This window comes from Cyprinodon variegatus, unplaced genomic scaffold (genome assembly GCF_000732505.1).
Source record: "Cyprinodon variegatus isolate N-32 unplaced genomic scaffold, C_variegatus-1.0 Scaffold287, whole genome shotgun sequence".
Lineage (NCBI taxonomy): Eukaryota > Metazoa > Chordata > Actinopteri > Cyprinodontiformes > Cyprinodontidae > Cyprinodon > Cyprinodon variegatus.
In genome coordinates this window covers 785,115-799,851 of record NW_015150740.1, presented here as the reverse complement: position 1 = coordinate 799,851, position 14,737 = coordinate 785,115, and the positions used below count along the sequence as shown (strand labels likewise).

Genomic DNA, 14,737 nt, shown 5'->3' with positions numbered 1-14,737 from the left:
TTCTGAGGGGTTTCATTTTGGTTTGTTTTTGCTTTATTTGGAGAACTTTGTCATTTCAGTTTATTTTTATTGTTTCTGTATGCTCTCCATTTAGTAGTCACTATTGCCATAGGTACAATTAAAATCTAAAGTTTGTGTACACTATGGAAAGGACACACAGCTTTATTTCCTCAATGTTTGACATGAAATGAGACTTAATTGTTTCTTTCTTCTCAAATTCATTTCTATTTTCTTAAAACTTTTATAAATAAAACCCTTAACAATTAATGAATTTTATCATTTATTTCTTCAAATATTTTCTTTAGAATGTAGGCTTTGGTTAGTTTAGACTTTAAGGTTACGTCTGACAATCATTTTCTAGGATTTTGTCCCATTCCTCTAGGTGTAACAGGTCGGTTTTGTATGCTGCCTTTCATAAACCTCTTTAGATCAGCCCTCATGCTGAGACAGTGTTTGTCTAATGACCAGTCATGGCTTTGTTTTTTCTCTCCTTAAGCCAGTTTGGGCCTAAATTGGTGGTCATTATCTATTTGGAAGACCCTGTTATGAGCTTTGACTTGCTCCGTAAAGTCTAGAGATGTTTTCAAGAGTTCCAAATGATTCACTCCCCACATGGTGCTATGTCTTTTTGAAGTGCTGTAGCCCTTCCTGCAGCAAAGCATGATGAAAATGATGCTGCCACTCTCATACTTCACAGATGGCATTTAGGACATCAACATTTATTAGGCTAATCTCAGCAAATTAAAAAAAAGGAACATTTTGTTTTCTTTTATGTCAGCTAGGGGAAAAAATCATACAAAAATCCTGGTCATGTCTTAATTATACATACAGAATCATTAAATGTTTTTATTTCAACAAAGCAAACCAGATACTGACCTATTGACAGTATATGTGTTGGGACATGTTTTTAATTTCACAGTATCAATGTTTTGAAAAAGAAAAAACAAGAATAAATTTTAAAAAGTATTATGTATTCATGAAAGAACCAGTGACAGTAGATGTGCCATGTTCAACTGCATAATCATGCCTTCCAGCGTCCTTCCATAAATGACATGCTCAGCATGGTTTATGTCAGACAGCTATCTGATTTGTTGAGACATGTAATGGGCATGAGCTATTTTTTTATTATTTAGTGTAGAGAGATGGGGAAACCAAATGGGCAGTAAGAGATAGGAGGAAGAAGAGTATGTCAGAGAGAAACAGCACCCGGCTCATTCCAATGATGATCAAACTGATATTGCAGCAGTAAAAAAAAAAAACAGTATTATAGCAGCAAAGATTAAATCTATCCAAGGTTTCTGGTACACAGCAGATTCCCTCCATTGCCTTGTCTGTTGTTGTTTAAAAGTAGTAGATAAGCTGTATCCTGTGCGATAGCTCAAGAATGACAAAGATTCAGGGCACTTCATTTATATGGTTTCACCAGCAGACACAAGCTGATAGCAGCAAAGATCAGGCAAGTCAAGGAACAAACACTGTGATGGAGGCCATGGCTGATCGCTTTAAGGTAAAGGAAAGAGGAAAATAATCCACGGGGAAAAAAATGATTCATGGATGTAGTGCAGAAAGAAAAAAACTGTAAATTTGTTAAATAAATTATGAAAGTTTTCCTGTAAAACCAAAAAGAGACAGCTGCAGAAAAGGTGTCCATTTCTTCTTTTACCAAACCATGAGAGAAATATGCCTGTTTAAATTCTCTGTCATCAGCATACCCTGTCGGACCAGCATACCTATAGTCAATATGCATGCGCAAAGATGCCAGATTTGCGTTTATCCCTTTAGTTTTATATGAAAAATAGACTTTAAACTACCTCAGCAGGCGTGTATCCCTTTAGTCATGCACAAATAAACTATTTAAGGACAGATCGCCCATACGCTTCAAAAAAACACCAAAAAGTAAGTTATCAAATAGTTTTTTTGTACACGACTAAAGGGATACACGCCTGTTGAGGTACTTTAAAGTGTATGTTTTGTACAAAACTAAAGGGATAAATGGGTACTGACTATGGGTATGCTGGTCTGATGGGGTATGCTCATCTGACAGAATATCGGATCATGTTAACCACTCAGATATCTTTAGCTTATATTTCCCAATTACTCTTCATTGTCCAGTCCACTAGTGTCACCTTCCTACCCATTGGTTTTCTTGTTCCTTCTCTGCACACCTGTTCCCATTAAGATAATTACCTCAGTTTACTCATCTCCTGTGTTCTCTGTTTCTGGTTTCTGAGTTCCTTGCCTGGTTACTTTTGGATTTATACTGCCATTGCCTTCATCATTAAATCTACAAGAGCTCATCTCTACCTCCGCTTCTGCATCTTGGGTCCAGCTACTAAATTCTACACATCATAACAGTTTTCAGTTGTAATGGGGCAAATGTTAACTTTTCAAAAGTATAAGCTCTCCGTTGCATCACATTATTAATATCTTTTCATTTCTTGAGGAGATTAACTACTTTGGCCTTTACCCAGAAATTAAGATACATTATCTTTTATCCTGTAGACAACACAGTCAACTTGTCGCCAAGATATCAGTCAATTTCCCTCTTTAACGGCCTTGAATTCAATCAAGTCTCCAAAATAGCCTTTTGTTCCACTTAGATAAAGTTTCTGAGAGGTTTCTAACCTACTTTGGCCTTACCTGAAAGACGTACTTTAGTGCCTCAACTTACTGTAAAATTTTATTTTCTTGAATACATTCTCATTCTTTTTAAATGCATTCATATCTGCAAGATATAAATGGACTTGACTTCATTATATGTTTGTCAAATTTTTCTTTTTAATTGATTTAATCACAGAACAAAACACTTGTAAATGAAATCCAGGCATATTCACTTAAAGCTTTTAAACACAATAACAAATACAGAATTTTGTTAATAGCTTAAGCCTTTAGAGGCAACCTCATGCAAGCATGTTGTTTTGCCTCGGTAACTTTCCTCTGCAAGAGTAAAACAGACTTGTGAAGATTATGTACAAAAAAAAACCTAAAAAACAAGCCAAAGGAACAGTGAAACAGTGTATTTATATTTAAGAAACTGCGACCAGTCTGGGACATTAGGAAGCTCCAGACAGCAAAGAGGTTCAGTAAGCAATGCAGCAGATGTGAAGAATCACTTTTAAAAACTTGAGACTGCTACCAATTGGCTTTGGGTGGTCTTCCCAACCAGAGAACTCAAAGTTGAAGCAGTCTGCTGCTCCCTGATTGGTGCAGCCTTCACCTTCGCTTACGTTTCAGTCTAATGCTACAAAGAAAAGGTGAGGCGTGCTCCATGAAAGTCATTACCCCTCCCCGCCTCCCCCGTCAGAGATATAGGCATGGCCCTTGCTCACACTGTTGCTAGGCAACAGTTTGAATTCCACCGTTATGCACATTGCCATGCATCCCAGTGCAGACCTACAAATCATCAAGTCCTCCATTAGCCAAGCTGTCAACAGCTTAATGGCAGGAGACTCCAGTGAAAACAACGATGAGCACAGCATCTAGCAGGTCTTCTGCTTTTCGTGATGACCATAAACAAAATAAAGAACAGACAGGACCAGCCTGAATGCAGTCAAAGGAGTCAATTCATATGTCTTTTTTCCCCAGGGATTAAGACTGATCACACATATAAAAGTGTCATGTTAACAAAGAATTTTACATTAAATATATGGTTACGTTGTAGCTAAAAAGCAATTTTTTGGGTACTGGGGTGACAAACTTTTTTGTGCACAAAAGAGCTAAATGTGGTGCTGGTTAATTTTCTTTGGAAATCAAAAGAATATAAAAAAAATCTTGGCAGTTATTAAAACGTTTAAGTTAAAAAACACGGTTTCATTTAAATATCTGAATCCTTATCACTTCTAAAGTCTCGTTAAAATCCCGAAAGGTGCCTTTCATTTCCATAAATCACAGGTTGTCTTCTCAGAAGAGTTCAGCACATTTAAGTCCAACAAAAAAAGTTTGGCCAGATGAATATTAAGTAAGATTTTGTAGATAATGAATAATTTCTCCTGCAGTAGATAACTCTCTTACCCTCCAACACTGGTCCCAGAGACTATAGCAGACAGCTAATCAGAGTAGGACATATTCCAGAGCAAATGTCTGAATCCTAAAAATGTCATGATCCCAAAGCACCCCCATTGTTTATACAACACTATCATGAATCTTTAAACTCTTATGATGTTTGCTTTAAAAGTTAGAAGGTTATTTGTAGAAATACATACATTTAAACAGAAGATTTAGTAATGATGCACTACAACAACCCACTGTGATTGTTCTTTAGTATGTCAGTGTAAGACAAACATACTTGGCTTCACTTACACTACTATAATAGATAGTTCCCACATGGCGCCACATCCGGTGCACCGCAACACAACGGCGGCAATGCCATAGAAAGATACAAAAAAAAAAAAAACGATAATAAAACACTATAATTAAATCAATTAACATACTGAGAATCAGAAAAGATGAATATGAGCAAACTGGAACTAAGCATCGAGCATCGATAAAGGTTGGCCAGCTAATATCCAGGGAAAACACAAGCCATCAATTGTGGCACAGATTTTCTTTGATCGCTTTACTAATATTAAACGTTAAATGTTTAAAACATGTAGAAGTAGCTTTAAAAATATAAAGATACATCCAACAGGATGGACATAAGAGTGTATAACAAAAGTGCCAAATTATTACATCCTAATGCTATGTTCATATCGTGATTAATTTACCCTCATTTTACTTTTCAGACAATAAATCAAGATCATATACAGATATAAGACTGATTATAGCAAATATGGTTGTAATCTTTAACAATAACAGCCAGGTTTACTTTGTATCTTTTTAAAGAAGCCTCAAATAACGTGTCTTTTTACCAATATCCTATCCACATGGCACATTCCCAGAGCCATTTACTTTAGGTCTGGTCTTGTGGGAACTATCTATAGTGCAGTCCACACATATAACATATTTTACTACTTATATTGATTGAAAAAATGTTTTAATTACCAGGATTCACAGGAAGATCATTGATGGCCGACCACTTCCTGTGTAAATAACCCAAAGATCAGTAAATAACCATGGATCCAAACTTAAGTGCATAATAGTGTAAACTGGGAGAGTGGTGGCCTAGTTGTTATAGCATTGTGCTTGAGCCCCAGAGATTCTGAGTTCAAGCCCCACAGACTGCCAATCTGGGTCCCTGGGCAAGACCCTTAACCCTGGACTTCTCCCTGGGCGGCAATTGTGGCAGCCCGCTGCTCTCCGAAGGGATGGGTAAAATACAGAGAGTGAATTTTCCTATTGTGGGACAATAAAGGATTTATATTTTTGTCTCTTGTACATTCCTGTAAAATAGTTTTTAGGACAGTAGATGTCCTCTCTGGCCTTGGTAGTGAGCTATATCATCTGGGACCAACTAATCCAAAATAAGAAGTCATCAACTACGCAAAAGATATGAGCTGCTCAAGGACAGAGATACAGCAAGAAAACTGGTGGGTGAAAAAACAGTCACCACACAAGTGACTGCATGGTACTGAACAATGACTGGCCAGTCATACCTAATTATAGCTACCTGCTAAATAGCCACATTATTTGGTGTGAAAGTTGTTAATGCAGAAAGAAAACTTAACGTTTTGCGATTTAAGTGAGGTGTTTTAATCTAAAGTTGGAGTACCAAAGCACTGAGATAAAAGGGACAAGTTAACGTTGCAGTTCTTTCATGCTAAGAGTGAAACCAAGACTTTTAGCAAATGATAGGAAGGCTAAAGTAGGTAAGAAAACGGGCTCTTCTATCATTTTGAGATTTTCATTGCTGTAAGTTATGGCTAATGCTACCTTTTCAAATGTTAGCAGGATTGTAGAGAATCTTCAATCACAATATTTTAACAGATTTAGATACTATGTCTTTAAGGACGATCAAATGTTATATATGTTATAATGAGATATGTTACATTTACTATACTCTCTTAGCAACAGGATCCTACATTATGTAGAGGATGAAAAGAGTGATGGATACAGAAAATAAAAAAAATTATATTTCATTTGGTTTCATTGTTGGGACTTTGACTAATTATTCAGCAGAGTAAAATCCTCCTTGGGCAGACCTTCAGGAAACTGTACTGTAAGCAACAATTAGGACGTATTTGCAGATCCAAGCTAAAAAAAAAAATATCCCAAACTGTTCATAAGGAGGGGTAGCTCCCAAATGCAAACAGCTCAGACTTCATGCTTGGAAATAATTTCGCTTTCTTGGTGCGATCTATCCAAAAAAAAAAAAACTAAATGAAAGAAAAATAAATAAAAAAAGAAACTGACTTTGGAACAGACTTGGAAATACCATTCCTCCCAGTGACAGCACTTAAATCAAGGCCTAATGTTACGGAACACATAAGGCTGCTGGGGTGATAGAGCCACCTGACGACATGCTAGAAGTACAGAAGACAAAGCATCCATCCTTTCCCATATTCTGGCTCATGGTACTGCTGAGTCACATTGCAGATCTCCAGACACCCACTCTGCCCTGCCTTCTGAAAATGGCCTCTTTTTGACATATCATTTTATTCTGCTGTCAACCTTAATTTAAAACCGTATTACGGTGAGGGGTCTGGTTACAGGGATCATATCATCAGGAGCCTTTTTTTTTTAATCCTCTGCTAGGTTTCTGCAGATACAGCTTTGTGCTTAGGCTTTACGTTCTCTTCACTCAGCCATGCTGTGACCTTTAACATCCAGACAGAGAGATGGATGGGATACAGTATTGCCACCAGAGCTTTAAATGGAGAGTATATAACTGTATATTCCTTCGTGGACAGGCTAAGGTACAGACTGATGCTTAACAACCTTGATGTGGGGAAAAATAAAGTGCATGTTGTTCATTTTACACAGGATTATTATACTCCACTTCAAATAGTTTCTCTCTGCAGAAAATGTGGTAATTGAACTGAAGGAGAATGTTGCAAAAAAGTTTAAAGGTTTGTGAAATCCAGATGATTGCTCTCTCTGTCTCCTTCTTGCACACCCCGAACCTCGGCTGAACCCGCTAGAAAAGTGTTCTCTTGTTATCTCCTCCCGTACTCCGATCACGCTCCTTGCTCTGTTCACATGATGGAGCAGCTTTTGGACTTGTCCTTGTTAAAGGTGGAGGAGAGGAGATCTGTCTTGTTGGGGAGGTGCAGCAGTCTTTTGGAGAGGCGGCGGACTGGGCTGGGTTTGTTGGCAGGCTGCAGTTTATTCATGCAGGCCAGAGCGGCGGTACGAAACACACTGTGGATGCTCTTTTCTGAAGTGAAGGCTGAGCACTCCAGATAAGCTTCGGCACCGAGCTGTTTGGCCAAAGATGAACCCTACAAAACGAAGATGTGTATTTCTTAAAAGGTAATGAACTATTTGTTAACAATACGCTTATGAGAGTTTTAAAGTAAGAGGAAACAATGGGAAAGGTACCTGTTCATGGGAGACTGGAGCCTGTTTTTGATTGGACAGCTCCATGCGTGTGCAAACATCAGTTCGCAGGTCTGTCTTACAGCCTATAAGCAGGATTCGAGTGTTTGGGCAGAAGTCTTGAATCTCTGCTTTCCACTGCAAAAGAAAACAAACAGGGTTACTGATTCAGAGAAAGCTGGTTGATCATTAAGCAAAGATGCCAACTAGCAGGAATGTCCGCAGCTCATACCTTCTTCAGAGCACCATCTACTGTGTCTGGTCGGCTAATGTCAAAGCATAGCAACACCGCGTCTGAGTCGCTGTAGCAGAGGGGCCTGACGTTGTCGTAATAGGGAGAGCCTGAGAGGGTGGAAAGGAGTCAGAACATGGCTTTATTCACCCAAATTAGAGCTTTTATTTGGTTAAGAATGGAGAAACATTAAACTATAATTATCTTTATTCACTCATTTCTAGTATCTACATAGTAGGATGTCTTAATCAATAAAAAAATACTATTTAAACAAAAGCATTTGTTGATTCAGCTGTGCTTCAACCACCAGTGTTATATAAGTGATTCAAATTTGAAATAAAGCAAATTTAAAAACACGTCAAACACTGTTCCTTGTAAACATATTCATACCCCTTGAGGACTGATGTAAAGAACTGTTCAGTCCATCATTTGAGAGGCATGGTAGGACAGCAAAACAAAACATGCTTTGCACCTAAAACAGGGCTCTGCATCAATCACAATCTGAGTAAGTCAGAGCTATTTTTGATCTGTGTCACAGATGAAATGTGTGTCCCAAGCCGTGCAAGAGACACAGCACACAAATGGAACAAAGTGCTCTCATAGGATGAGACTGAAATTTAAACTGAACATTACTCATGTGAAACACAGTGTTGAAAAAGTCATGGTATGGGGTGAGCTTCTGAGACAGGTTGAATTAGAAGGAAAGATGGATAGAGCATGAAAATCCAGGAAGAAATCCTATTAGACGCACCAAGAAACCGCTGATTCAAGCAAGAGTTTCCCTTTCAACATGACGGCTACACCAGAATAGGTAGGCATAAAGTCCATTTGAGTCTAGACAATGCATATCCATGCATGCCAGTAGAGGTAAGCACAATTCCATGCAAAAGTAACAGTTAAGTCCTTTAACAATGCACTCTGGTCAAGCAAGCGTTTAATGGAGTAAAGAAATTAAATCCTGGAGTGAAACACCTGAATGTCTAATTTGGCTTAGTCTATAACATAAAATGCTCGCTTGATAAATTTACTTGTGAGGCTGTCACCAAAATGGATGACAATCGAAGGCTATACATACAGCAACATTGAGATTAAATTTTTTGAAGCAGAGGAGTAACTCAAAAAAAGGTTTTCGTAAAACAGTAATATCAAAAACACACCTTTTACTTACACTCCACATCCTTTTGTTTAGCAGCTGTGTCCACTTTTTAGAACAAAATAAGTTTGTTCTATGAAATGACCTCGTACCCCCCCTCAGGTATTGAGAAAGTAAAATATGAAGGAAACAGATTCTTCTTGAATGTCTATAAACAGAACAAGTTCCAGAGCTAAAAACAGATTGGCAGGATGTCCGCTCTCTATTGTCTTCCTTCTACCACCTAATCACTACCTACACAACCACAGCAAGCTTTGATTCCCTTGTCCGGTCCTTCGGGGCCAAATGTGCACAAGAAGCAACTAAAAGAAGGTGTAATTAAGGCAAGAATAGATGCTTCTATTAGCAAGACCAACCAACAATCACGGAGTCGAATGTTTTACACCCCAGGTTTAATATAGCATCTCTTCATTCTTGCCTTCACTTTGCAAAGTAGGATGTATTACACAAGTTGCATCCATCAATAATTTTTTCTGTTCTTTTTGTGGGAATCGACACCGGTACCCCATATAGCCATCTGAGGTGATGTAAGACTTGAGAAAGAGGAGGCAGACGGATCTAAAGAGGACACAACTTCTAGCTCCTGCCGCCTCCCACACATTAGCACCTCAACTATGCCTGAACACACAAATACGCTCCCTTACACAAAGATGCACGATGCTTTTAGCAGTGCTAAGAGACCAAACCGTCTGCACTCATCAGTGTGGCTCTGACTGAGGGGAAAATAAGAAAAATACCAGCTATGTTTTGTATTTAGAAAGAAAAATCTCCTACTTCTGTCTGTCCTTGTGTGAAAATATGATTTCAATATTCTAACCAATAAAAAGCTCTGGCTAGCCAAGAATTATATCAGTCACTTCCAATTTCTCCATTAGAACTCGAATTGGCCATAAAATACTTGTTATCTACATGGATCAGAAATGATCCATCTTTAGAATAAATAAGTACGGTAAAATAAAACTATGCTTATAGAGCCATTTTCTTCTACATCAATAAGTATCTACAAATACAGTAAAAGTCTGTAGTTTATGAAACAGTGTCATCTACAAAATATCTTAACAAAAGTCAATCAAAGCAGATTGCCTATTAAGGGAGATTCTGATGTATTTATTTATTTTGCACACCAAGAAATTTTGAAGTACATCACAAGATACTAAAACCAAGATCATTTTAAAATAAATGTCCAAAATTATATTTGAAAAAAAAGGTTGTTTTGTTTAGTGTTTTATTTGTCAATCCTGTGGGAACTATTGGAACTAAACTTAGTAAGTAAGTTCACTTGGTCTACTTTGTTTCTTTGTTTTAGCAATGTGCAATGGGTCCTCAACCATTAAGAAGCCTGTTTATTTGCTTAAAACTATGTCTTGAGCAGCTGAGGTGAATATAAGGGTCATACCCATGAAAAACAAGCACATTCTTCCCTGTTAATCCAAACACGCTTAAGGTGGGGCAAACTGTTTGCTTTAGTGTGGAAAAAAAGAGGCTTTGCATCAATGCAGGCAATCCAAATGTAGAGATCTAGATGATGAGGGAAGGAACCCCCATGTCTTCACTGTTATTGACTGAACTCAGATTGAACTATTCTCATCTCCACAGAGCAGGGAGCCTCAGAGAAAACCTCTGGTTTTTGGGAGTCTTAAATTCTCATCATCATCTGGAAGCCAGATCGTCAAAAATTATCTAATACATTAACCAAACAAATGCCAATATCACAAGAATTGGTCCGGCCTGGACATAAAGGTTTTCTTTTTTAAAAGCTCATCCCACATACTCTAATATCTCCAAAGGTTTGACACAGTTTAAATAAAAAGAATTACAATAAAAGTATAAGATCATTTAAAAGGCTTGTTTGAACAAAGAACACATGACCAAAATCTAAGTTTGATTCATTCATTAGAAGCAGAGGTGAATTCACAATGTGTGTGAAAGCAGTGGATGTTACACAGCTCTGCAGTTCAACAAGATTTTAAATTAGCTTTAAAAGGAAGATACAATTATTACAGAGTTTAAATTATAAACTCATTCAAAGCATCTTAATAATAAATTTGAGCATGACTATTGCAGTTTATACGATCAGTTGTCATTAGTCTGTGTGACTTCCTGAAAGAGTAAGAGCCTTACCTTAAATGCAAGACTTAAAGAGTAATATCGGTCTTTTTTATAAGACATCTTTTAAAAAAACAGGTCAAATTGGAATAACAAAACAAATAAAAAAAAAAGAACTTTATTACAATCAAAACAAAACTATTACTTTCCTTAAAAGTAGCGGCCTCAACATTGAACTTAGAAAATAGTTGTTTCTAACTCCTTTTTTGCTCCCTATATAATTTAATGTTATTAATATTTTATGATTTCTATTAAAGCGTCTGACAAGAAAATGATAGTTTTATTAGAGACTCTGAGTTGAGCTAAAAGGACATTTAGAGTTTTAATAAGACATAGTAAAATGATAATTATTATATTTTTTAAGAAAATAATATTTAGTATTCAAAGAAGTCTTTATTAAAACAGGTCAATCGTAAACATGAAGAGAATAAGAAGTAATAGGGCTAAGTGCAGTGCAGCAAAGGTATGTTTATTTATTTCCACCAATGGAAAGCAGTCTTATGCAACATTTCCTCCAGAATGAGGGACTGTCAAGATAAGTTTTTCCTTCGTGGGAGACAAATGTACAAACCTAAATTATCCCAAGGCTGCTTTGTATTACATAAGCATGGAGGTCAAGCATGTTATCTCTCAGTATCCCTTGCCTGTGCCTTCTGTTCACAGCAACACACACACATAAGAACCATGGTTGGCTTCCACCCCCTGTATGGACGAGGCATCCCCTCCGCTCGGCTGTGAAACAACCACTTTGAAGGCCAACTGGCACAACTTCACTTCCTCTGAACACCAAGCCTGAGGCTCCAACGCAGGCCAGCACTGGAACAAAGAAGGTTCGCTGCTGCACTTGGTGGCCTTTTTTATTGATTTCATTTACATAATTTCTTCAGTGTGTTTAGGTCACTGGGCTGCATGCAGTTTATCTGCTCACCTACTGAACCAGAAACCTAGAAGCCATTCACACTGATTGCTTATATATGCCGTTTCAGCCTTTAATTACAGTATGTTTTTATTTTTTATTTTAACTGTTCAAAAGCACATTTGGTCATTTAATTTATGCAAAAGGCACATTTTTGAGATCCCAGTTACATTTACTTTATATTTAACGAAATAAAACTGTTTTTTCCCCCACATTATTTAGAACTACACATAAAGGTCTTTTTGCAAACAAAACAGAAAGGAAAGCTTCTTTTGACGTGGTCAACAACTTTTTTTTGTTTAAGAAATTATTAAAGTTTTGACCAATACATAAAAGTCACAGTATTCACAGGTTAGTATTATCAAACTACACCTAAAAAAACTGCAAAAAAAACTGAATATCTCTGTTGTAGAAGATGTTTTATAAAAGCAGATCTTAATCAAGAAAATTAAAGATTTTCAATATTTTACTGATCTAAATCTATGCTGATTCCTAATCTATGTTGGACTTTAAATTAATAACATGTGCATCAGTTATGTATTGTAGGGTGATGCATGTATAGACAATAAAATTGTGGGGTTCCTTTGAACTGTTTGTTTTTGAGCACAAATGAACAGAGAATAGATTTGATCTGCCTTTGATCTGCAGGTCTGTCCTGATAAACAATAAACTGGCAGCTAATTATTCTTTTAGTTTTTTAGTTTTTTGTTTTGTACATGCTAAATCAACATGCTAAATTAGCACTGAGGGTCACTGACAACAACATAAATTTGATCACTGGATAACAAAAGAAAAGGAACATTTTATTTCTGACACAAAGATTGCTGCATCAATACTCTAAATTTTATGATATTCTCTTTAAACGATTGGTTCAGCAAATAAATAAAAGATACTAGAACTCCATCAAATATAATTGTACATCTTGTAATAATTGGTTTGACTATTTATTAATTGAACTATGGCAGATATCTAAGCTTAATGGAAATTATAACGTTAGGGCTTTTTTGTGGCCAGAAAACTGACATTTTAGTGCATGGAATTTTAAAATGGGCAGAAAAAATGTCTGGAACTTAAAATCTAAACTGTCTGCCTTTCACAGACAAGCAGGTAAGATTCCTCAGCAGTTTTACATAGATCTTTAACTGCATCCACACAGAAAAGACAAAGAGGCAGGGAGATAGTGAAGTCTGGTTGAATAGACCTGACTATCGCCCTGCTAAAACAAAAGAATGAGACCTTGCTGTATTTACACTGGTAATGGTTCCCCTGGCTCCTGGATGGCTGATCTTACTGGGAGGGCAAACAAATTGCAGACATCAACCCATCAATACAGCTCTCAGCCTGAACACTTTAACTGATTGCTCAGCTTCAGAGCTGACAAGACTGTTAAAGATGGAGATTCTTGTCTTTGACAAAAACCATTTTTAGGAAATGTAACCAAAAATATCGGAGCATGTGAATCTCACCTGATGTGTCCCAAAGACTGAGTTCAACACGCTGGTCTTCCAGCTCCAGACAAGCCGTGTAGTTCTCAAACACAGTGGGGACATAAGTCTGAATGTGGAGGAGTTAAAAGCAGGATTAGGAATCATTCTCATCACATATTCATCACTATCTAGTCTTGCAAAAATAAATAAATAATAATAATATTTTTATAAAATGTATGGCTTGGATTGTGTAATAAACTACTTATTACTATATATGTGTTTTAATCATATATATATTTTTATTTTTTTTCATAAATTGATCAATAGCTTAAGAAAATATTCACAGTAAAAAGGATTTTGTGTTAAATAATGTGGCTTCTATAAACATGCTTTATAAAATAATATATTTATATTCTATAAACAACAATTTTAAATCCAAATATTGTTTTGGTTAAAAGGAATGACGTTTACATAATTAATTTGAATATTTAACAGCAGTATGACTTTCTAATTTTTATTCTTCTACAGAGACCTAAAAACACAAACCTTTAGATGCCTAATCCCTTTCTTAATGATTAATGATATGTGCAGCAGGATCTTACCTCTGGGTAGCAGTCCTTCACTAAGACTTGCAGCATCGCTGTTTTACCGCATTGAACGTCCCCAACCAACACCAGTTTACATCTCGCCACAAAAGGCTGCTGGAGTCTTCTTTCCTTCATTGCGACTAAATAAGCTATTCAAACCGGGGAAATGGAGAGTGTGTAATCCTAGCAACCTGCTGAGAGTTAAAGATGACTCTGCGGTGAATTTATTGGGACTGCAGCAGCTTAGTTTCAGTCAGTAAGTGAAGGAGTCTTGGATGCAGCCAGTCTTTATAGCGTCGCAGCAGCCAATCAGAACGACGCGCTGCGCGCACGAGGCGCGCGCACGATGAGAAGTTCACCTTATCATTAGCATAGCTGCAGGGTCATTGATCTAGTTAACATGTTGGCCTAAATGACCTGAACTGCACATTAAATCATATTTGTCTCAAGCTAAAGCTATATTTAAATGAATAAGAGGAGCCTCTTCATGAATGTACACCCAGCTGTTAACCATATATATTGGATTAAATAAAAGGTTTATAACTTTAATATTATAGCCAGTTTAAATCTAGATATGAAGCTAATTAATGACATTTAGCTTCTAATAAAAAAAAAAAAAAAACAGTCTAAGTATGTGGACTGTTTTATTGATGCCGTTTTATTCAAGCAAGGCACATGAAGTCATAACAAAAGTTTTAAAACAAACATGACTTTTTCTTATCATTTTAGCATTTAAAACATTGACCTAATTCGTGAAAATTTGATAACATAGTCACTTAAGCTGCAAGGTCTTTCTTTGCAATAAGAAAACACAGTTAGAAATTAAAAAGTGTTAGAAATTGATCTACAACATGTGTCTTTGACCAATCATTGATGTTCCCTCATCATTTTAAGAAGCTAAAT

General features: G+C 36.7%; 1 protein-coding gene across 1 annotated transcript; it reads right to left on the bottom strand.

Moving 5' to 3' along the window:
- Window positions 1–2,771: 2,771 nt before the first annotated feature.
- On the bottom strand, window positions 2,772–14,241 carry LOC107090274 (rho-related GTP-binding protein Rho6-like). Its single transcript, XM_015383573.1, has 5 exons — window positions 13,850–14,241; window positions 13,287–13,374; window positions 7,646–7,755; window positions 7,417–7,551; window positions 2,772–7,316 (listed from the first exon to the last, which is right to left on the bottom strand). Exons 1-5 carry the CDS (start codon window positions 13,967–13,969, stop codon window positions 7,071–7,073), a joined length of 699 nt encoding a protein of 232 aa, XP_015239059.1. The 5' UTR covers window positions 13,970–14,241; the 3' UTR covers window positions 2,772–7,070.
- Window positions 14,242–14,737: the final 496 nt, after the last annotated feature.